General features: G+C 41.1%; 1 protein-coding gene across 1 annotated transcript in view; it reads left to right on the forward strand.

Moving 5' to 3' along the window:
* The first annotated feature begins 1,701 nt into the window (after nt 1-1,701).
* LOC136877362 (luciferin 4-monooxygenase) overlaps nt 1,702-23,501 on the forward strand; it is a 96,653-nt gene continuing 74,853 nt past the window's right edge. Inside the window, exon 1 of the mRNA XM_067151339.2 lies at nt 1,702-1,858. Coding sequence (XP_067007440.2) covers nt 1,742-1,858 — 117 coding nt within the window. The 5' untranslated portion in view covers nt 1,702-1,741. The remainder of the gene's footprint in view (nt 1,859-23,501) is intronic.

Here is a 23,501-nt window from a genome sequence, read left to right on the forward strand (position 1 = left end):
AAGTTTTTCGGTGAAGTTCGACTTCACCCTGTATAACTATTCATGGATACAGTACTTTGAATACCGAGCAAGTGGCTGTGTGGTTTGGGTCACGTAGTTATCAGCTTGCTTTCGGGAGATAGTGGATTCGAAAACGACTGTCGGCAGGTATGAAGATGGTTTTCCGTGGTTTCCCATTTTCACGTCAGGCAATTAAGGTCACGGCCGCTTCCTTCCCACTTCTAGCCCTTTCCTATACCATCGTCGCCATAATACCTACAGTATCTGTGTCGGTGCAACGTAAAACAGATTGTAAAAATAAAATATATTTTGAATCCCTTTACTGAACATCTACATCAAGAGAATGAAGAAGACCGCCTGAGCAGGGACATGGTTTCTGATTCGTACTCTGTCTCTCCATAAAAGTCATCACTATCTGTCACTACTACTATACTCGGTTTTCGTTCCTCGCCTGAGGAGTGAGGCGGCCCTCTTAGAGACTGACGCCCTCTCTCAGGCAAGGAGATGTAGTACGGTGATCTGTGAGGTGGGTGCGGCCGCGGCCTATACTAGGAATTGTCCTGGCATTCGCCTTAGCGCACGAGAATGGAAAACCACGGAAACTTATTCTCAGTACAGCCGAGGGTGCGGATCAGCCCCTCTCCGTTCCACGAATGCAGAGGTGTGGAGCCATGGTAGATCCGTGGCCACCTGTCCTCTGCTCGGTTGGTCGATCGGAGTGCAAAGCTGTCGGAGCACGGACCAGCCGTGGCCATTTCTAGGCCGGAGCCTGCTCTGCAATCGCCAACCTACTATCTATTACTACCATAAAAACGTTTTCATTCCGTCCCTGAAGGGTGGGCCTCCTAGACGGTAACGCCGTCTCTCAGACCAGGGAGATGCGATACGGTGAAGGAGATGTTCGGAGAAGGTGAGAGAGTTGGCGGCCGTGGCCGTGGCCTATCCTGGAAACTGTTCCGGCATTCGTCTTAGTGCATGGAAAACCATTCTCAGGACAGTCGACGGTGGGAATCATCCCCTCTCCGTCTTACGAATGCAGAGCCGCGGCCACCTCTCCTCTGCCCGGTTGGTCGGTCGGAGTGCAGAGCTCTCGGAACGGACCAGCCGTGGCCACTTGTAGGCTGCAACCGCCGATCCCTACTATCTGTAGTCATTGTATAAAACCTGTGATGAAAGTTCTCAGGAAAGTACCGAAGGAGATGAAACATGCCATTCAGTTCCTCCTTCTTGAGAGGATGGTTATTTGGATGTGGTATATTCAAAGTTGCAACCTTAAGCGAAACTCTCTTACGATCACGACCCTGTATTTGCTGCAGAACTTGAAATGATCCTTCTTCATTCTACTCGTAATCAGTTCAGTCCACGGTGAGACAGGAAAGAACTTCAGAGGAACATGATCTATTTGTATTACGAAAAGCGAGGCAATGTGCTACTTGTCTGTGGACTTAATTCAAAATAGACCGAAAGTGGACTTTGGTATGCGTGTATTATCAGCTCTTCAAATGTGAACGTAGCGTTATAGACAATTGACTGGCAATTTGATGGCAGAGACTCTTATCGTCAAAGAGAAGTAATCCGAAGAGACAAGTGGAGCATTGAAGTTTAGAGTATAAGAATACACAGTAATGAACGAACATTAGATAACTGAAAGTGCAAGTCATAGAGTTGTTGGCAGAGCTCCAAGGTTGCACACAACTACTGTAGTACATTCACTGTCACTGTAGGTCTCTGAACTGCTGGTATGGACCAGGATTTGAACGTTGTGCGGGGAGATTCTCCAGACTGGAGACCTCCCAACAAACTCTTAGGACAGTACCTGCTTTCACGACTCAAGCTTCACGGAGATCGGATCATACAAGTAAGTCAGTGGCAAGTGGCAAACTCTTCCCACACAGCATTACCGGAGCTGAAATTATTCACCATCTGGAGAGTAGGTTACTTAACAGCCTGCTCTGTGAGGCTGTACGATTCAGTGACTTTTGGTACAGGATGAAGAAGCAGATTTAGGGTATGTATGCATGATAATGTATATACAGTCGAAACCGGTAATAACGACTTCGTAAGCACCACCAATTAACGGTTGTTACAGGCCATAGTAGCTTAAGCCGTTTTTGTTGTTGTTGCTAAAAGTGTCATGTCTGTAAGTTTTAGACCACACACTTACATGGTTAATTAACATAATAGAGTCAAAACTTCAAAAAACATGAGTGAAATGAGTATGTGCAATACAGTATTTATGGAGTGGGACTGGGAGGAATTTTTCTTCTAATGTTTCCAAAGAACGTACAGCAATAATATGTCAGCAAAATATAAAATAATAAGTGAGGAAGGAAGTAGCAACAATGTAAATTGATCAGTAATATCGCACATGCTCTTGGCTAATAAGTGAGACGTTCTCTCTGTCCTTCCACATGGTAGAAATCTTTGAGTGTGATACTCCGAATTCCTTCGCGACGCTGACGTTTGCTTCCCCATTCTGTAATCGCCATATTACTTGTGATTTTTCTCCAATATTAAACTTTTTCCCTTTCTTATGCGACATCTTCTTGACTATTTAACAGACAGACTGATTTGAAATCTACAATCTATTGAAAACTAGAGTTTGAAAAAAAGCTTTATATTGTTGTCAGCAATCTCCAAACACTTAACGTTATAGTCGATACATTTCTCCGAAGTCCGCCTCTGTGGTGTAGTGGTTAGCGTGATTAGCTGCCACCCCCGGAGGCCCGGGTTCGATTCCCGGCTCTGCCACGAATTTGAAAAGTGGTACGAGGGCTGGAACGGGGTCCACTCAGCCTCGGGAGGTAAACTGAGTAGAGGTGGGTTCGATTCCCACCTCAGCCATCCTCGAAGTGGTTTTCCGTGGTCTCCCACTTCTCCTCCAGGCAAGTGCCGGGATGGTACCTAACTTAAGGCCACGGCCGCTTCCTTCCATCTTCCTTGACTGTCCCATCCAATCTTCCCATCCCTCCACTAGACCTCTGTTCAGCATAGCAGGTGAGGCCACCTGGGCGAGGTAGTGGTCATGTTCCCCAGTTGTATCCCCCGGCCCAAAGTCTGAAGCTCCAGGACACTGCCCTTGAGGCGGTAGAGGTGGGATCCTTCGCTGAGTCCGAGGGAAAAACCGACCCTGGAGGGTAAACAGATTACGAACGAACGAACTTTTCTCCGAAAATGTTATAAATATACGCCGCTTTATACGATACGTCGTAATAAGCGATGTCGCTATAAGAGATTTTTTTAAATACAGTGTTTATATTAGATTTCGCCGTTATATCCAATACGTCGTTAAAAGCAATGTCGCAATAAACGGTTTGGACTGTAATTATAAAACCAGAAACAGGACAACAGAATAACCTCGTAATCTTGTTAAACCATAAGCAATGCATAACCGGTTAAATATTGCAAATTGGTGCTAGGAACAACAATTATTTGCGGGAATATGTTATGTATTATATCAAAGCAGGAGGTTGAATGCACGAGACGTGACCACGGTCGCTGACTTAATGGGCAACATGCTATCCCCTCCCATGGCGCAACAGCCCCGAAGGGCCATGGCCTACCAAGAGACACGAGGTGTCGTATGGTCAACACGACGGATCCTCTCAGCCATTATTCTTGGCTTTCTAGACCGGGGCCGCCATCTCACCGTCAGATATATCCTCAATTGTAATCATGTAGGCTGAGTGGATCTCGAACCAGCCCTCAGATGCAGGTAAAAATCCCTGACCTGGCCGGGAATTGAACCCGGGGCCTACGGGTAAGAGGCAAGCACGCTACCCCTACAACACGGGGCCGGCGCAACATGCTATCACAAGCACCACCACAGATAGGTCTTGTGGCAGCGATGGGATAGGAAAGAGCTAGGAGTGGGAAGGAAGCGAACGTAACCTTAATTAAGGTGTGAACATGGGAAACCACGGAAAACCATCATTAGGGCTGCCGACAGTGGGGTTGAAAGCTACTATATCTCGAATGCAAGGTGAAATGAAATGGCGTAAGGTTTTAATTGCCGGGAGTGTCTGAAGACAAGTTCGGCTCGCCAGGTGCAGGTCTTTTGATTTGACTCCCGTGGGCGACCTGCGCGTTGTGATGAGGATGAAATGATGATGAAGACGACACACACACCCAGCCCCAGTGCCAGCGAAATTAACCAATTAAGGTTAAAATTCCCGACCCCGCCGGGAATCGAACCCGGGACCCCTCTGACCAAAGGCCAGCACGCCAACCATTTTTTTTTTTTTTTTTTTTTTTGCTAGTTGCTTTACGTCGCACCGACACAGATAGGTCTTATGGCGACGATGGGACAGGGAAGGGCTAGGAGTGGGAAGGAAGCGGCCGTGGCCTTAATTAAGGTACAGCCCCAGCATTTGCCTGGTGTGAACATGGGAAACCACGGAAAACCATCTTCAGGACTGCCGACAGTGGGGTTCGATCCTACTATCTCCCGAATACTGGATACTGGCCGCACTTAAGCGACTGCAGCTATCGAGCTCGGTCGCTAACCATTTAGCCATGGAGCCGGACGAATGCAAGGTGACAGTTACGTAATACAAATTGCGCGGCCACTCATTCGGTCATTACAAGATGACCGCCAAATTAAAGTATGGAGCTTGGCGTGTAGCATGCAGAGGCGTCGCTTGCAGTAATAACGCAGGTCTAATTTATGTGCAGAGGCGAGTGACCTGTTGGTCCGAGCGGAGTGTTAAAGCGCTCTAGCTATGGAGCCAAATTCTGCATTCGGGCTATTCGGAGAATGGTTTCCTGTAGTTCCCCATTTCCACTTCCAGGAAAATGCTGGGACAGTTCCTATTCATAGGCTACAGTCAATTCCTTCCTTCTCCTTAGCACATTTCATTCACCATCATTCATTAGACCTTCATTAGTTCGTCAACTGAGATTGGTGACAGGAAGGGCATCCGGCTGTAAAACATGCCATATAATTTCATCTCACCTCATTCCCGATCGTGTATCAGGAAGCGGGACTAAGGGGTAGACAGACATACGTGATTTATCTCCACGAATTATTCCAGAAAACAATAGAAGGATTAAAATTGTGACCGTAAATAAAGATCCTCTGTGGTGTAGTGGTTAGTGTGATTAGCTGCCACCCAGGAGGCCCTGGTTCGATTTCCGGCTCTGGCACGAAATTTGAAAAAGTGGTACGGGGTCCACTCAGCTTTGGGAGGTCAAATGAGTAGAGGTGGGTTCGATTTCCACCTCAGCCATCCCGGAAGTGGTTTTCCGTGGTTTCCCACTTCTCCTCCAGGCAAATGCCAAGATGGTACCTAACTTAAGGCCACGGCCGCTTCCTTCCATCTTCCTTGTCTATTCCTTCCAATCTTCCCATCCCCCCACCAGGCCCCTGTTCAGTATAGCAGGTGAGGCCGCCTGGGCGAGGTATTGGTCTTTCTCCCCAGTTGTATCCCCCGACCCAGAGTCTGAAGCTCCAAGACACTGCCCTTGAGGCTATAGAGGTGGGATCCCTCGCTGAGTCCATGGGAAAAACCGACTCTGGAGGGTAAACAGATTAAGAAGAAGAAATAAACATAATAGTGCAGGTTTTGTGGCTGAAAATTGACGATTTTGGCATTCCTCACAAAAATATCCATAATATGAGTCAATAAGCGGATAAAAACCAATTTAAAACGCACGTATGAGTGATCTACTTTATGAGGAATCGAGTAAAACCAACAGTACATCTGAACGAATGAGACGGCTATAGCAAGGTCAGGCTATAGGAGCTTGTAGTGCTGGCCTCTCGTAGAAACAAATGACAAATCAGACGATATTGTAAATCATACATCATTACCATTGTTCACTAATGTGTTTATAATTGTTAAAAATTGTGCAAATGAAAATTTAAATGTGTTGTAGCAGTTAGTGTGATTAGCTGCCATCCCCGGAGGCCCGGGTTCGATTCCCGGCTCTGCCATGAAATGCAATTAATTATACGCCCTACTAACAGTAAATCTACCAAACACGACGAGCGTATTTGATTACCCATCACCAGACTAGGCGGGATCGAACCTGTAGCGGTATCTTAGGTGTAACAATAATTATTTGGATCTCAGGTTTGGAAAGGGTCCTTCGACTTGAAGTGAGGTTCTATCACAGACATTTCTTAATGTGTAGTGAGTGCATTTAATTTTGCGAAATATCACACACATTCAGGATAGGCATCGAAAGCTACTGTGGTCTGAAGTCGAGCTTCTGAATTTGATATTACAAGTTCTTTAAATGAATGTGGCCAGTAGAAAACGGCTGAGCGTTGTCGTTAAGTTAAAATAAATGCTGTTGTTTTTATTCGGTCATCAGTGCTCAGAACGGCTTGATGGAGCTCTCTATTCATTCTCTTCTACGTAACTACTGTACTACATTCGACATCTACTCTACTCTGTTTGTCATATTCATGTCTTAATCTATCCCTACTGTTCCTACCGCCAACACTTCCCTTATTAAATCAACCAAACAAGTCTTAGGTGTACCAAGAGGAGTGCTAGCTCTTCTTCTGATCACATTTCTGCGAAATGCTCTCCTCTCATCTAATCGATTCATAGTAATAATGTTACTGAAATTACGTCCCAATAACTATTTCTTTTACATTTTTCAGAGGTCAGCTCCTTTCATTAGGCCTATCTAAAATAAACGAGTTTAATTTAGTCACTTTTCCTAACGTATTACAGAACGTATTACAGAACATATTTAAATTGTCCTAACCTTTTTTAACGGACAAAATACTGAAAATCGTCTACAAATTTTGCGAAAGAAGAATTTTTGTCACTCACATGTATGAAGAAGAAAGCAGTCGAGACATTGTGCGTGAGATGGATAAATGGCGCTTTCATTTCGAGTAATCTTCGTAAACAAAGTACTGTAGCTTAGGCGCCGACTATTGCTATTTCTTGAAGAGTGCAGTAGTTTTTCAGCTGTCACTTAGTACAGACCAGAGAAAAATGTAGCTTCCACCGAAGTCTCAGACTCATATATGGCTGTGATAGTATGGAAGCATTCGGAGAACGACTGATATATGTTATGAAAGGTGCTGCTCATAGGGGTGGCGTAGGGCCTACTGCACTAGCACTTTCCAGCCCAGAGACGAACTACTTCACACCTCATTTTGCCTTGAACGCCTCATTATAGCTCAACCATCAACTTTTGCTGTTTCCCCATACCCACATAACATTGAGGATCCAACCAGCCTCCGAGCTGAATACATAATAGACAGACTGACGACAGACGTTTTTGTGTAAGTTTTTCATTTTATAATGATTAGTTTCAGTGTAAGCTTCCAGTCTCTGTCATGAAATACTGTTTTTCATGGATGTTAAAGAAGTTTTAGGTATCTTGTTTAATAAAATCAGCGAACATAACCAAGCTTCTGAATTCTTCTGCTAGGTTAGTGTAATCAAAAGGGAGCCAGATAAATGACTGAATCGTCTATGTTTTCCTCTGTATTGAAACGGGATTTTACCCCATAAGGAATTTGTATATCAGAATTGTCCTGAAAGTAGATTGTAGCCCTCTGCTGGTTCAGAAGTGTCTTGCCATAAATCTGCAAGTGTATATTGTGAACCATGAATGCCTATCTTGTTTCTGCTTCCATATCATTGCATGACGATGCTTTGATGAAGCCTTCTATTCACAGGACCCGTAGTAATTTGATGCATAAAAGATTCCTGGTGAAGAAAGCGGACTGCCTCACACCACGAGGTCAGCCAGGGCAGTCATTTCAATCAAAATCCTGACCCTCCAATAACACACCGGACTTCAAACAAAAGATTTGACGTCTTAGGTTTTTCCTTCTACAGTTCGTGACCACCCAACCTTTCCCTTCACAACTAGAAATGTTGGAATGCGATTTAGACGACGAAACGTTGAAGTCAGAAATTTCACTATCTTCGACCCTACTAAAATACACTGACTGACAGAGCAAATGCAACACCAAGGAGGAGTGGTTCGAAAGGGATGAAAGTTGGGGAAAAAACAGAGACGGCACGGACGAATAATTGATGTTTATTTCAAACCGATATGCAGGTTACACAATGCGCACGGCATCGACTCAGTAGGATGTAGGACCACCGCGAGCGGCGATGCACGCAGAAACACGTCGAGGTACAGAGTCAATAAGAGTGCGGATGGTGTCCTGAGGGATGGTTCTCCATTCTCTGTCAACCATTTGCCACAGTTGGTCGTCCGTACGAGGCTGGGGCAGAGTTTGCAAACGGCGTCCAATGAGATCCCACACGTGTTCGATTGGTGAGAGATCCGGAGAGTACGCTGGCCACGGAAGCATCTGTACACCTCGTAGAGCCTGTTGGGAGATGCGAGCAGTGTGTGGGCGGGCATTATCCTGCTGAAACAGAGCATTGGGCAGCCCCTGAAGGTACGGGAGTGCCACCGGCCGCAGCACATGCTGCACGTAGCGGTGGGCATTTAACGTGCCTTGAATACGCACCAGAGGTGACGTGGAATCATACGCAATAGCGCCCCAAACCATGATGCCGCGTTGTCTAGCGGTAGGGCGCTCCACAGTTACTGCCGGATTTGACCTTTCTCCACGCCGACGCCACACTCGTCTGCGGTGACTATCACTGACAGAACAGAAGCGTGACTCATCGGAGAACACGACGTTCCGCCATTCCCTCATCCAAGTCGCTCTAGCCCGGCACCATGCCAGGCGTGCACGTCTATGCTGTGGAGTCAATGGTAGTCTTCTGAGCGGACGCCGGGAGTGCAGGCCTCCTTCAACCAATCGACGGGAAATTGTTCTGGTCGATATTGGAACAGCCAGGGTGACTTGCACATGCTGAAGAATGGCGGTTGACGTGGCGTGCGGGGCTGCCACCGCTTGGCGGCGGATGCGCCGATCCTCGCGTGCTGACGTCACTCGGGCTGCGCCTGGACCCCTCGCACGTGCCACATGTCCCTGCGCCAACCATCTTCGCCACAGGCGCTGCACCGTGGACACATCCCTATGGGTATCGGCTGCGATTTGACGAAGCGACCAACCTGCCCTTCTCAGCCCGATCACCATACCCCTCGTAAAGTCGTCTGTCTGCTGGAAATGCCTCCGTTGACGGCGGCCTGGCATTCTTAGCTATACACGTGTCCTGTGGCATACGACAACACGTTCTACAATCACGGTACGAAGTGGGCCATTCGCCAACGCCGTGTCCCATTTATCGTTCGCTACGTGCGCAGCACAGCGGCGCATTTCACATCATGAGCATACCTCAGTGACGTCAGTTTACCCTGCAATTGGCATAAAGTTCTGACCACTCCTTCTTGGTGTTGCATTTGCTCTGTCAGTCAGTGTAGTTAGGCTACCTAATTATACCGTATTTACTACTTGTCCGAATTATGCATGTGAGAACTGAACAAGATACAGTATCTAACTATACGAGAGGACTAGAAAGTTGAGTTCAAACGTTCGAGTCCGAACCACGGTGAAGTGAGTTTTTCCGACTACTCACTCTATTCCCTATCTTTTGACCCACTCAGTAGAAGAAGAGTGCAGCTCCATGGCTCAGTAGTCGGTGACCCGACCTTCAGGGCACCAAGTTCGATTCCCGGTTGGACTGTGGAATGTTAAATATAAACGGTTAATTCATTCGGATCGGTTTATGCTATCCCCAACTTTCCTGCAACTCTCACACCACACACACCATCTTCTACCACAGTCCACAGTAACATGTTACATGCAGTTACCCATTCACGACACACGCCGCCCACCCTCATCGGAGGGTCTATCTTACAAAGGCTGCATCCGCCTGAAATAGCATCCCGAATGCATTATTATTATTATTATTATTATTATTATTATTATTATTATTATTATTATTATTATTATTATTATTATTATTATTCTGGGGATAACGTGGAACGCAGAGGTGTAAGAAGGTGCTGGAATGAATGGGGGGACAGTGAAAAGATCAGAGTATAAGTTAAAGCACTAAATTTTGAAATTTTATTTCTTTCCTTTTGGGGGGGGGGGTTAAAATTTGATAGATATTTAGAAAATCTGAATTAACAATACTAATATAAAGATGAGCTCATTAGCTCCCATAATAACAATGACTTAAAGTCAAAAATCAGGTACAATAGAGAAGATTATCCACACAATCGTTTACAAGGAATGAGCATTGTAGCTCTAAAGGTACTTTATGTTACAAGAGCGTATTTGCTCCACTCACTCACATTCAAGGAGACTGAGCTCCAAAATTTACTCCAGTACAGCCTCTCAAAGGTACAAGCTTCTCGCAAAATTGACACTAGATAAATTTCAAAAGCTGTGTTTACTGCCATTTCTGTTCAATAGTCCGTTACACACTCTCGTCTATAAATAAGTTCAATGTAAACAGGGACAATGAGTGCCCATTCTAAATGGCCTAAATGTATAAAGGAAAAGATTTAAAAGATCGGCCATACACAAAATGCTAGGAGGCGAAACACTGGCACTCCCTTAGAAAGACACTTAAAATCCTACATGGGATTATGGCTCGAAGTTTCAGAGGCTAAGCCTATACTACATGTTTCCCAGCAGGGATTTGAACAAAGTCGCCAGACTTGCCGAAAATTTACATTTAAACTAAGTCTTTAGAATTTTACATTAATGAAAGAAGTTTGAAACCTTCCCCTCAAGTTAACTGCCTGGAGCTATTACTTGGTAAGAGATATCTGCCATTACCTTGAGTTGTTGGGCCTTCCGACGACGGCAAGGCTTCCCCTGCCTCATAATACGCCGTACACACATTAGATCGGAACGATGAAGATGGCAATACGGCCCTAAAAGCCCAGCTTTTATAGCAACTCAGAGGGGAAAGTTCCAGAACTCTCTTGAGCTACAGTAGGCAGAACGCCTGTACACACCCCCAATTTTAATTGGCTAGAGAAAAATACACAAAATTCCTGATTGGTTAATAACTAAGGAAGAAAGGATGCCGTAGAAGTGCTGATAACCTTAGCACATAAAACAACCAATCTACAAAAACTTCAGTTTTACCAATATTGAAATTTGAAAATTTACTTAAAAATTAACTCTCCGTCCTCCTGCCAAAGGGAGTACATAGGCCGACAGTAGAGACATCTAAATATTAAAGGTCCAAGTATCTTCAGATACATAGTTTAGGATTCACAGCACAGAAGGCCTTCTAGGAGGCGCGCAGTTCAACTGGACGGAAAAGGTGTACCCTCGGTACAATTATTATTATTATTATTATTATTATTATTATTATTATTATTATTATTATAGTGGAATAGAAGCAAAAGCCTGTAATTAAATGTGACTGTTGACATCGTGTTCATGGCCACGGGTCCTCGAGATTTACGTAGAATTCGAACCACAAGGGTGCCTTCTCATTTCAAAAGCGTCAACCGGAATTCGAACCGCGTCCTCCTTCCTGAGAAGCCAGTGACGATGCCATGCGGCTACCACCGCCCATCAGTAGAACAGCTACCACGACAAGCCAGGATATCCGGCAAAATTCATAATCAAATTACTTGGAAATAATTCTCACATTCTTCCCAAACAAAAACATTTTCATGAAAAGAAACTTCAGAATGTAATATTATACTTGCGTTATTTTCAGTTTAGCGGTCGAATAATTGTGCAAGATTCGTTTGCCCTCTCTAGCCCCCCTGGTGGCCATGATCGCTAAGACATCGTATACAGTATATGGTCGTCGAAAAAAATTGGTCTCTATCAGAATGTTGGCCGGCAGGGTAGGAGTGGTGGTGGTGGTGGTGGTGGTGGTAGTGGTAGTGGTGGTGGTGGGAGGTATACTACTTCTGATCATTTAATTGCGTGCCAAAAGCCTGAATCCAAACTTCTCCGCAGTGTTCATACGGAGTGAAGGCATATGACGCTGTTGACGGTGAATCATCCGTCGTGTGTAGACATTAAGCCCTGAGCAGACCCCTTAGTGTTAATCGAGAGGAGAAGGCTATGTGCCGTCACCGAGTTTCACACTTTCATTTCCTACTATAATAATATCACGTCATTCATTTAATCTCATTAAATCCTTTGATGTCAGGAAGGGCATCCGGTCGTAAAATAGTATCACTACATACTCGACCGTGTGGAGAAACGGTACAAGGGTTATGCAAACAGATTCGGTTTTCCTCAGTGTTTTCGACTGATCGATCATCTAGTGGTGGTGATTATTGTTTTAAGAGGTAATACATATGAAGAGGGGTGCTGGAACAATATTCTAACCACTTGGCTCCCAGTTGCCCCAGATACAAATCCCATCAATTTTGGATGAAATTTTCAAAAAGACCAGTGCGCGATAACACGAAGGGTAGGCCTTATTAGTAGTAGTAGTAGTAGTAGTAGTAGGATACCTGTGCTTCGTTACGGTTTTAAACTGAAAGTTATTATTCAAAGTTTTACATTTTGGAGAGTTCACTGTCAGCTGAGCTGTAAAATACGCCCCCAGTTCGTACGTCAAACGGTTTTGAGGAATGATTATTTATTTTTTGATCTAACACTCATTTGAACCCCATATGGAAGAATATGAATGTTTTAAACCCTGCCTTATTTAACTTCTAGCATGTAAAAGCGACCAACCTGTGAAATTTTGATTTTGTACGTCGAACAGTAATGGAGGAATGAATACTTTCTTAAGGGGTGAATGTTTTTGTATATTTATTAACATCTGGGATGTAGAGGACCACCCTTCATAAAAAATAATTTCGTGCCTGAAACTGTTTTGGAAGAATGGATGTTGTGTTTTTGAGAGTCAACCACCATCTAGACCCCTCAGGGGAGAAATATTTTGAAGTACCGTATACAATATTTTACACCCAGGTCTGAGAAATGAAGTTTTATTAACTGAGTTGAAGCTGAAAACATACAGCTTCCTTTTTAACAGACAATAAATAAATAAATAAATAAATAAATAAATAAATAAATAAATAAATAAATAAATAAATAAATAAATAAATAAATAAATAAATAAATAAATAAATATGGCAGTCCTTGTGAGCTACAATAAAAGTTGAATGTTATGTTTAGCAACATATGGTCTGGTATTTTCGAGGTGAAATATGACCTGGGCAGGGCCAAATCAACAGCTTTTTGGGCTCCTACTCTCAAATTATTCTATAGGTCAATGTGAGTTGAAATTCAAAACAAAAATAACACAACAATTCACTCCTTCCCACTCACATGATTCAACACAGCAAAACTAAAATTATAAAGTGACTGTTCTACATTTTGATATATTGGGTCATCAGTCTTGTATTATGCTTGGTGCTCAACAGTCCCTACAGGCCACTTATCAGTTTAATCTCGGTACATGTTTAGCAATTGGGTTGAGAAAAGTTCATAAAAATAAGTAATGTCTTAATATAAGGAAAATGAAAATATTTTATACTAGCAAATGTACCCGTGCTTCGCTACGGCATTCTACATTGTATACGAACATCGAAGTAAATGTCTGTGCATGCAGAAAATGTTTTTAAATTCCGTGTCACTTAGCGTTATCCGAGAAACAGCATGGGGAGGTCCCCATACGTTGTTTCCAATGTAAAGTGTGAGTTGCGGAGTTGTGATGATAACGGCAGGCTCACTGCCATTCACAATCGAACAGAGAAGTTTACATACATTATAACGACAGGCCCCATTGCCTACTATACGGTCACAATCGATTTAGGGAGTTTTCGTTTAAATGGCAGGCCCCCTTTCCGACTTCCAGATATATTACAGCTGAGGAGTTTTTATTATGATGGCAGGCAAATTCCCTACTGCCAGTCAAAATTGAGTTGTGCTGTATCATTATAATGGCAGGCCCCTTTTCCTACTGTCAGACAGCTTACCGCCAGTCACACCGAGTTGGTGAGTTTCCATTAAAATAGTAGGCCACTATGCCCGATGCCAGCCACATTTTAGATGGGTACATTTGTTTATAATGGCGGGACGCTTTACAGCCAAACACAATCCGGAGGATTGGGGGGGGGGGGTGTTTGAACAAAATTGCATGCTCCCTTGCCTTCTGCAAGTCAAATCGAGAAGGGAATTTTTCAATAAAATGGTAGGTCCTCCTTACTGATGCCAGTTATACAGGAGTTAGAGAAGGACTCCATTCCCACTGCCAGTCAAAGTCGATGTGGGGAGTACTGACTACAATAGCAGACAATCCTTTTCTCACTCGCTACAAATCGACATCAATGAATATGTATAGATCGTTATACGAAACGATATGCATGTTTAAAATATTGCAGACCTTCATTTAAAGATTACTTGCTGCTAAACTGTACGTCATATCGGCAAACGGATTGTACCACAAGACGCCGTATTTAGCGGTCTAAATGTCTACTATGATATTTTCTCGTATCTCAGATTGGGTCAGATTGAGTTAGAAACGTCCAACAGGGAGAAAGCTGCCTCTGTAGATCAGCGGTAGAGTGTCGGCCTCCGGATCAAACCCGGCAGAGGTAGTCGGATTTTTGAAGGGCAGAAAAAAGTCCATTCGACACTCCATGTCGTACGATGTCGGCATGTAAAAGATCTCTGGTGACACATTTGGTGTTTACCCGACAAAATTAATTAAATCTCAGCCATAGACGCCCAAGAGAGTTTCGGTTTACTCGGTCTGCCATCTAGTGGGGGCCTAGAGTAAAACGGAACGTCGAAATTGACGAGCAGACAGCCAGATGGCGTCAAATTGAAATGTCTGCACACGGTAGCTGAGGCCATACGATTATTATTATTATTAACAGGGAGAAATTCGGGTAGGATTGTCTCACAGTGCTTTTCGGATAATTATGTGACAGCTACAAACAAAACCGGGAGAGTTAGCCGTGCGGTTAGGGGCGCGTAGCTGTGAGCTTGCATCCGGGAGACAGTAGGCTCGAATCCCACTGTCGGCAGCCCTGTAGATGGTTTTCCGTGGTTTCCCATTTTCACGCCAGGCAAATGGTGAGGCTGTACCTGAATGAAGGCCTTCCTACTCCTAGCCCTTTCCTACCCCATCGTCGACATAAGACCTGTCTGTGTCGGTGCGAGGTAAAGCCACGAGCCAAAGAAGAAAAAAAAGCTCCAAACATAGGACTTGGCTCACATGGCTACTGGGTGGGCCAATGTTCGTGTAGAATTTGATGATTCTATCTTTCCTATCAGTGATTCCAATTATGAATTACGCGTGTAAAAAGTGCAAACTTTACTTACAGTCGAGAAATAGAGACAAATCTAACGTACTGTATAAGGGATAGACATACGACAAAACATCATAGGACCAAAGTTGTAGATCACTCCAAATTTTTTTATTTTATTTATTTATTTATTGATAAATAGGGTTCCAGAGAGCAAGAGCTCTGTCAAGAGGAACAATACATAGATAATCACAACAATGGCGGATTATCGCATAAGGTCTAAAAGTGAAAGAGTAATAATAGTGGTTTTACATATACTTTAAGTATCACAATTTATCTAATGTATAGGATTATATTAAGTGGATTATCATCAGAGTAACAATACATGAGGAACAACTTTTTGACTTTTAAGATTTGGAAATGAAAATATCAGAGAAATAACTGTTACACATTTATAGTGCCTAACAGGTACTTCTTAAGCTTATTACGAAATGGCACAGTTTTAGAGATGATTGCTATGTTGTCAGGAATGCTGTTATATTCAGATATTAGTAAGTGTTGCACTCCCTTAGTGCCAAACCTTGTTGTATAATTTTGATGAACATGTAATTTATTTTTTTGCCTTGTCTTCCATGTCAGTGACTTTAGGAAATTCAGAGTTGGTGAACATTTTGTTATGCAAGACTTTATGAATAAGAAGTGATGCGTTTAATGAGATTAATTTCTTAAGAGGTAATATATTTGTTTCAGAGTACATTTTATTTCGAGAATATAGTTGATGAAATCCATACATAAATCTAATAACTCTGTTTTGTAAGACCTCCAAAGTATTTAAGTTATTTTGGGTTGCTTTGCCCCAAATGAAACACAAGTAAGAAAGTCGAGATTGTATCATTGTGAAATAAATTAGACGAAGAGTGTCAATTGTTAGTAGGTACTTAATCTTGCCAATGATACCAACCAAGACAGAGATTTTATTTTTTACGTTTAATATATGAGGTGTCCAGGAGAGGGCACTATCAATTATTAGTCCAAGATATTTAACTTCTTTAACCCATTTCAACTTCGTAGTGCCAAATAATATATTTGTAGTTGCATTTAGGTCATTTTGTGATTTATCGAACATCATACAGACAGTTTTTGAGTAATTGGCTGTTAGAAGATTTTTTCTCAGCCATTCATCTAAGATACAACAGTCATGCTGGATATCTGCAACTATTTCATCTTCAGAATTTGATGAATAGAACAGTGAAGTATCATCTGCCAAAAGTGATATTTTACCCTTAAAAGAACACAGGGCTATGTCATTAATATATATAAGAAACAAAATTGGACCCAATATGGAACCTTGTGGTACACCAAAGCAGATCTTTTGTAGCTCACTTTTATTCATGCCAATCTGAACATATTGTTGTCGATTTGATAAGAAATCCTTAAACCAGAGCAGCGAGGGACCTCTCACACCTGCCTTTTCCAGTTTGTATATCATAAGTTCATGGCTAACAGTATCAAAAGCCTTTTTTAAATCAATAAACAGCCCAGCAGTCTTGTAACCTTTATCAATATAATTTTGAAGCTCAGTTATAATGTCCATTAAGGCAGGATTCACCCCAGCCTTTTCTCTGAAGCCATATTGAAATCTGGAAAAATAATTGCATTTTTCGAGGTAACTAATAAGCCTAACTTTGACAACAGTTTCTAAGATTTTAGATAATTCAGGTGGTATTGAGATGGGTCGGTAGTTTCCAGGGTCGGATCTATCATTCTGTTTGTGTATAGGAACCACTCTAGAGATCTTTAATGAATCAGGGACAATGCCTTTTGCCAAAGAGCAGTTGATAAATTCAGATATTGGACCAGAGAGTGCTCGATTACAGATTTTGAGAAGTTTACTGGAAATACCATCACTAGCAACTGAGCGAGCATGTTTGAGAGAATTGATTATTGTAGACACTTCTTCTGGAGAACATGGTTCTAGGAAAAGGGAATTAGGATGATTATTGATTGTAGCAGTATGTTCAGGATGTGGAACAATATTTGAAGATAGTGTGGCAGGGACTGAGATAAAATTATTATTCAGGGCATTACAAATGTCACTTTTGTCTTCAAAACATTCATTCCCTAGCTTGATACGTGTAATATTGATTGTTGACTTTGAAGGTTTACCAAGAACTTCGTTTATGAGTTGCCAGGTGTGTTTAGTGTTGTGTAGATTGTTTTTAAATTGATTATCATAGTACGACTTCTTGAGAGTCCTTTTCAGGGTTGTAACTCTATTGCAGTAACTTTTATATTCTTCTTTAATTATACTGTTGTGTGGGTGTTTTCTCAATTTACTGTAGAGAAGTGCTTTATGCCTGCAGAGTGATGCAAGTTCTGGTGTGCACCATGCATTCAGAATGGTGTTTGCATTTTGATGATGAAATTTTCTAACTGTCGATGCATAGTCAAGACCACTTTGAATGTATCTGGTTAAAGCAGCATATGAAGCATTTATGCCCCCACTATCTACCCACTGGAATTGGTGTTGCTCAAAATATGATCTAGCCCTTTCATAATCTATATGTTTATATGAGTGTCGTTTTGGCTCACTGGGAGTAGGCCTATAATTAGATGTTTTTGAAATATCTAAACTAAAGAGCAAGAGATTATGGTCACTCATATCATCAATTATGTTATCTACAGACCAGTTATTAAGTTGTATGCTGCATAAAAAGTGGTCGATTAATGAATTGTTCGAACTCAGTCTGGTAGGGTATATTGTGTTACAGTTTTTAAGGCCATAGCTCTGCATGAACGATTTATATTCATTAGTTAATACTGCATTTGAGAGTAAATTTATGTTAAAGTCACCAACAACAATTATATTTCTATGTTTTATTTTGTTGAGTATTATTTCTGTCATCACATACCTGTGTCCAGTTTGAAGTGAATGGATTGTAAACAGCTATAATAATATAACTACACCCTGACTTAGAAATCTCCAGAACCAGAATATTATGATGCTTTTGGACATTATAGATGATATTACATTGCCACAATTTGTTTTTAGCGTAAATTGATACTCCCCCACCCTTAAGTGATTTTTCAGAAGGAATTCTAAGGGAATGAAATGCTTCATAACCTGGGATATTGTAAAAGTTAGACTCATCACCGTTTACAGACAACCATGTTTCGACAACAACTATAAAATCGATATTCTGAATTAACTCTATGCGATCAGCAATCATCTCTAACTTACCATTTCGTATGCTACGTGAATTGAGATACATTATTCTCAAGGTTGGAGCAATTGTTCCAAGTGAGGTAACCAAATCGCTATATTGAAAGTATGAGTTCCATTGTCTTTCTGTCATTAGTGTAGTTTAAAAGAAGAGGAAGAGAAACAAATATACATAAATATAAAACATAAGAAGGAATCTGTGAAGACTGACAGCTCATTTAGGCCTAGATGCTGCGAGCCTAATCAATTTTTCAATATCGTCTTCACATTTTATTGTAAATACTTCGAGGGAGGTGGCAGAGATTTTTGCCAGAATTCTCCCTTGTCTCACAAATGCACGTTCAATTCCCTTTGTCCTAGCATCACGAGCCTTCTTGAAGAGAGATTCATTGTAGGGCGTAAGGTGTTCGTTCAAGTATATATTCACTTTTGGACCACCAAAGCCTAGGAGAGAAGAGGTTAGGATCTTCTGGCGTCTTGCTGATTGCAAAAGAGCATCCTTTTTCCAGCGTTGGACAAATCTGACTATTACGGGCTTCACACTGGTTTTGTTGAAAGAAGAAACCCTGAACAGTGTCGATGCTGTCCGGATGTATTGGTACATCAAGGATTTCTCCAATTTTCTGGACAATTTCGGTTAAGTTTTCTTCTGAGTGGTACGGAATCCCGGATATTTTCATATTATTAGCTCTTGAATATTGTTTTAGTTCTTCAACGTCGAGTTTCAGCTGTGTCACTTCTCCGGAAAGGGTGCGGTTATTCGAGTTTAAGTCTTGTACTGTCCGCACACTTTATCTTGGTGCATTTACATCCTAGTGCTGAATCGGTCGACCTCGGCGATCTTCGAGATTCATACTGGCAACCTTTGCAACACAAACTATGAATCGCTTAAGCATCATTGTGCGACATCTGGCGTAAACTTTACGTACTAGTACTGTTGTTGTTTACACATCAAAGTCAAAGTATAGAATTCATGCTAGGAACAAGATTCGCATCGAGAGATATGTTTTATAATGTTATATAATGTGTATGTGACATAGTTGTTGGCTTAAGATGATAACGGTTTAGAAATTTCACATCGATAGATCATATTCTCGATTCAATTCAGATTTCATTTTCATTCAGTTGGCAGCACCAGGCAGCACTATCGATACCGGGACAGCTCGCTCCTTACTCCTCACCCCGTACACAAATGCATCAAGATAAAGTGTGCGGACAGTACTGTGTTGTTCAGCACTATGAGTTCTGATTGCATTTTGCCCACCTCAACACTAAAATCGTCAAATTTGTCACTGACAAACTGAACAGAAGTCTTCAGTTCTTTATACACTGACTCTAGTTCACCAAGTTTTCTTAATATTACGTTGAATTTTGTGGAAATGGAATCTTGTAAATTTGAGTCAGGTGGAACGTCAAGCTCAGGTTCGAGTGACGCCGAGTTGCAGGTCAAACATATCCATAGCCTATCCTTTTTTGGAAGACTAAGGAGGCGATCTATTTCGTGTTTGGTTGACCTCATGCATTCTTCCTTCATGTGAAACCACTTAAGGCACTTTTTACACTTTACCTTCATATTATTATCTTTAAATTTCTCGGAGCACTTCACACATCTATCCGCCATGTTGCTACCTTTAAACCGTGAACTGAGAGTGCGCCATCCATTTTGTGATAGGACTTAGCGTTTAGCCACGAAATACCTCGAAATGAAGGTCTGCACCGTCATTAAAATTGCCTCCATATTTCGATATTCTTCGGGGATAAAAGTGAAAAATTTCAAGATCTTGGAAGTTTTCAGTCGGTTATAGGCTAAAACGTATAATTTGGTCAAATTTCAATTCTCTAGCTCGTCTGGCAAATTGTGCCGCAATCTTCATTTTGGGCGATGGGGGGTAAAAATTAGAACTTTCCCGGAAACTAAAGCTAAAAAGTATGCAGATGGTTATTATTACCGGTACCCAGTAAACGGGTAGCTGTACGAAAATTTCGCCAAAATAGTCAACGTACAGACACACGGTCGTTACGATTTTATTTTTATAGATAAGGAATCTGCTCCACGTATAACACCTTTTGGGCTATGTCCTCTGGACTTAACCTGCAAAACTGACTGTTCATGATATCTCCTTTATTAATCCTCCCGTCGAAAAAATGCACATGAGGAAAAAAAGAGTTTTAGAAATGGATTTCCGTCAAGGTTGGTCTTGTGTATCACTGTTTCGCTTCCCTATAAACCCCCAGTCCATTCCGGGAATTTGACATGGTATGGACCTTTGAACAGATGGATGCTAAATATGAAGTTTGGTTGAAATATCTCCAGTAGTTTTCAAGTTATAAGAAATACGCTTTACACGCACCCGCTTTTGAGTTAAAGCCGGTTGGACTTGTACTGAAAAACTGCCCGTTAATGATATCTCCCCTATTAATCCTCCTATCAAAAAAATGCACATGAGAAAAAAGTTTTAGAAATTGATTTGCATCAAGGTTGGTCGATTTCCAGTCAGGCTGGTCTTGTGTATCACTGTTTCGTTTCCCTATGAACCCCCAGTCCATTCCAGGAATTTGACATGGTACCTATGGACCTAAAACTTACCTTTGGACAGATGGATGCTAAATATGAAGCTTAGTTGAAATATCTCCAGTAGTTTTCAAGTTATAAGAAATTATAACATTATAAAAAGGGAGAAAGGTACTCTAGTTCCATTAAAAAATAATATTACTCTTACAAATGCAGGGAAAGAAATCAGTGATCCAGAAGAAGTTGCAGAAATATTTAGTAACTATTTTATAGAAGCAGTTTTGAGGTTAACGGAAAATTTTCAAACATCAGTGACAAGAACAAACTTGAATACAGTTCACAGGAATGTATCATCCATGTTTCTTACTCCTGTGACTGAGCAAGAGATAGATAAGATAATAAAACAGATGGGTAAAAAGAAGTCTTCTGGTTTAGATGGTTATTCAAACTACCTTATTCAATGCTGTTACCAATACATAATCAAGCCTCTCTGTTACTTGATAAATTTGTCACTAACCACTGGTAAATTTCCAGACAAATTCAAGGTAACCAAAGTTGTTCCGATACATAAAAAGGGTAGTGAAGAAGATGCTGGTAACTATAGGCCTGTCTGCCTCCCCTCTGTATTCTCCAAAATACTGGAAAGAATTATGTACGATAGACTGTTATCATTCTTAGAGAAGCATAATATATTAGCTGGTTGCCAGAATGGCTTTCGTAAAAATAGATCAACTACCACAGCATTCATTAACTTTATTGAACGGATATATGACACACTAGATGGGAAGGGTGCATGTTTAGGTATTTTCTTGGACTTAACAAAAGCTTTTGATATAATTGACCACAGCTTGCTTTTAGAAAAGTTATACATGTATGGAGTTCGGGGAATGGCCTATGACTGGTTCAAATCATTTTTAGGGGATAGAAGGCAGATTGTTGAAATATCATATACCGGTACTGATTTGAGCAAAAATGTAATTAAGAATGTGTATTCCTGTGCCAGAAACATAGATCATGGTGTTCCACAGGGGTCAGTTTTAGGACCATTATTATTTTTAGTATTTATTAATGATATCGTCCAAATTGTTGATGATATTCAAGGAGTGCAATTAACTTTGTTTGCAGATGATATTACTGTCTTTGTAGCTGATGAAAGTTCTGAAGGGTTAGAATTGAAGGCAGGCAATATAGTGAGTAATATCCTGAGCTGGCTTGAGGATAATAAATTAATTTTAAGTAAACAGAAAACTTCTGTGATTAGATTTCACCATAAGATTAATTTAAATATGGAAGTTAGTCCAATATCATTTGGAGAGACCATAATTGAGTACTCATCATCAACAAAGTTTCTTGGCTTGTGGATGGATGAATCATTAACCTGGGATAAACATACAGAGTTTATAGGGAAAAAGCTTAGTAGAATTTATTTCATGATAATGTCTTTGAAAAATAGTTTTAATTTAAAGGCTTGCCAAATTATGTATTTTGCATATGTCCATCCCATACTAACCTATGGAATCATTTACTGGGGGAATTCACGATATAGCAAAGTCATCTTTAAGTTACAAAAGAAAATAATTAGAGGAATGGCCGGTATCGGCAGGAGGACAAGCTGCAAGAAATACTTTAAACTTTATTTTATTTTACCATTGCCTAGCCTTTATATCTTCCATACACTTGTATATATGAAGGAGAATGTAAACAGCTACACCATAAATTCTGATGTACATAGGTATAATACTAGAAATAAACACAGTCTGCACATAGAACCACACAAAACTAAGGTATATGAATCAAGTTTGAGTTATGCAGGAGTACATTTATTTAATAAATTACCAGACTGCATTAAGCAGATAAAACCATGTTCAAAATTTAAGAGAGAATTATTCAAATTTGTTTCTAACCATTGTTTTTATTCTATTGAAGAATACTTAGCTCTTGAAAATTAACTTATGTATCACTTTTTTTTTTTTTTTTAAATCTGTGCCTCTTTACCACATTGTATATTTCTCTTTATTTATCATGGCATGTATATTACTGTTTTATCCTTTGTTACTGTAAATATGATTATTGACGTGTCCTGTATCACTGTATGATAAGTTGGACGAAATAAAATACAATACAATACAATACAATACAATACGCTTTACACGCACCCGCTCTTGAGTTAAGTCCGGTGGGACTTAAAAGCGGTCCGTTAATGATATCTCCCTTATTAATCCTCGTATCGAAATGATGCACATTAGAAAAAAAGGTTTAGAAATTGATTTCCATTAAGGCAGGTAGATTTCCATTATGTTTGGTTGTGTATATTTTGTGGGAGTGCAAAATCACGGTTTCGGTTTCGTATTAACCCCCAGTCAGTTCAGGGATTTAGAAACAATATTAACCCTGAAATCTACCCAAGGACAGGTGGTTTCTAAATATGTAGTTTGGTAGAAATATATCGAGTAGTTTTCAAGTTATAGACAAATAGACAAACAAACAGACAAACAGACACCAAACCTACACCTGAAACGGATAACTGCACGGAAATTTCGCCAAAATAGTCAATGTACAGACACACGGTCGTTACAAATTTATTTATACCGATTTCTTGGGAGATTATTAATTCAATTATAATGAACAATTGATCATGTACCGGTATTTAGTTTTTCTAATCATCATAGC

The sequence above is a fragment of the Anabrus simplex genome, chromosome 1 (genome assembly GCF_040414725.1).
Source record: "Anabrus simplex isolate iqAnaSimp1 chromosome 1, ASM4041472v1, whole genome shotgun sequence".
Lineage (NCBI taxonomy): Eukaryota > Metazoa > Arthropoda > Insecta > Orthoptera > Tettigoniidae > Anabrus > Anabrus simplex.